This window comes from Gavialis gangeticus, unplaced genomic scaffold, assembly GCF_001723915.1.
Source record: "Gavialis gangeticus isolate Ggan-Ray unplaced genomic scaffold, GavGan_comp1, whole genome shotgun sequence".
Taxonomy (NCBI): Eukaryota; Metazoa; Chordata; order Crocodylia; family Gavialidae; genus Gavialis; species Gavialis gangeticus.
In genome coordinates this window covers 19,175,043-19,176,672 of record NW_017728997.1, presented here as the reverse complement: position 1 = coordinate 19,176,672, position 1,630 = coordinate 19,175,043, and the positions used below count along the sequence as shown (strand labels likewise).

Genomic DNA, 1,630 nt, shown 5'->3' with positions numbered 1-1,630 from the left:
ACTTGGCAGGGGTGGGGGGCCGGGTCGGTGTGGGCAAGGGGCCCCGTGGGCATCCCCCAGCCACGCCCTGGCCCCCTCCCTGCAGGCTGCACCTGTAACCAGCAGGGAACTCTGCCCTCCCACTGCGCCTCCGGCACCTGCCACTGCGACCGGGCCACGGGCCACTGCGCCTGCCGTGCCCGTGTGGTGGGCAGGAACTGCGACCGCTGCGCCCCTGACTCCTGGGACTTCGGTGGGGAGCACGGCTGCCAGCCCTGCGCCTGCCACCCTGACCACGCCCTGCCACACGGCTGCAACCTGGTGAGTGCTGCGGATGCCACGCCAACAGGGATGGTGCCAGAGAGCCCACGCCCCGGCTGCACTGAGCGCTCTCTGCCCTCTGCACAGTTCACGGGGCAGTGCGTCTGCCGGCCGGGCTTCGGGGGCCGCGTCTGTGCCCATTGCCAGGAGGACCACTGGGGCGACCCAGAGCACGAGTGCCGGGGTGAGTGTGCATCGGTGCAGGTACACGACTGCGGGCAGCTTCGGGCGCATGCTGACACACTGCTCTCCCGCAGCCTGCGACTGCGATGCAGCGGGCGCAGAAAGCCTGCAATGTGACCGTGCCAGCGGGGGCTGCACCTGCCGCCCGGGCTTCGCAGGGCCACGCTGTGACCAATGCCACCGAGGTGCCCAGGATGACTTCCCACGTTGCTCCCCCTGCCACCCCTGCTTCGGGCCCTGGGACCAGGTGCTGGGGCGGCTGCAGGAGCGGCTGAGGTCGCTGCAGAAGCAGGCGCGGGCGCTGCAGGAGGGCGGCCCCATGCCAGAGCTCAGCAACAGCCGCCTGCGGGAGCTGGAGGAGAAGCTGCGGCGCCTGGAGCAGCTGGCCAGGGCGGGGGACAGTCCGGGCACCGCTGCCCTGCACCAGCTGGGCACCCTGCTGGACAGCACCAGGCAAGGGGCGCGCACGTGAATGTGGGTGGGCCGGGCCCCGCCCCTCCCCTGGGCTGTGCAGCGTGCCAGGCCTCGGCCAGTGCCCAGGGCATGCCGTCACTCAGCCCCTCTGGCAGCACCGGTCCCTCACTAGCAGGGGCTGTGGCGGCCCAGGTCCCCTTCCCTTCCACCATCCTCCCAGCTCCTGGGCCTGCGCACCACCTGCCCTCTGGGCCCTGGCCCCGGCCCCGGCCTGGCCCCGGCCCTGGGGGGCTGAGGGAAGTGGGGAGGGGGGACACTGAGTGTGCACCCCCCCAGGAGAGATCTGGATGAGTTCTGGCAGCAGCTGCAGGAGGTGGAGGGGCGGCTGGACGGGGCGGCAGGCAGCACCGCTGGGCAGAGGGGCCGCCTCGACCGCCTGAGCCAAGAGCTGCAGGAGCTGAACAGCACGGCCACCCGCCTGCGGGGGCAGCTGGGCACCGTGCTGGGCACCGGCTTTGGGGGTAAGAGGCCCCCTCCCCGCAGCCGCAGACATCCCTGTCCGGCCGGCCTGGTGCGCAGGCCTGGCTGACGGCGTGCTCCCCTGACGCCTGCCCTGCGCCCGCAGAGTCCTACCGCAGCCTCACGGCTGCTGCCCAGCGCTCCCGGCAGCAGCAGGAGCGGGCGCGGGACGCGGTGCAGGGCCCGGGCAGCCCGGTGGGGCGGGCGCAGGCAA

At 73.1% G+C, this 1,630-nt stretch overlaps 1 protein-coding gene across 1 annotated transcript in view; it reads left to right on the top strand.

Moving 5' to 3' along the window:
* The window catches only part of LAMB2 (laminin subunit beta 2), a gene marked incomplete at its 3' end in the record, with an annotated part of 51,309 nt that overhangs the window by 33,073 nt on the left and 16,606 nt on the right, over nucleotides 1-1,630 (top strand). The window contains exons 25-29 of the mRNA XM_019504593.1: nucleotides 86-300; nucleotides 388-484; nucleotides 558-936; nucleotides 1,234-1,418; nucleotides 1,523-1,626. Of these exons, the coding sequence (XP_019360138.1) occupies nucleotides 86-300; nucleotides 388-484; nucleotides 558-936; nucleotides 1,234-1,418; nucleotides 1,523-1,626 (980 nt within the window). The remainder of the gene's footprint in view (nucleotides 1-85; nucleotides 301-387; nucleotides 485-557; nucleotides 937-1,233; nucleotides 1,419-1,522; nucleotides 1,627-1,630) is intronic.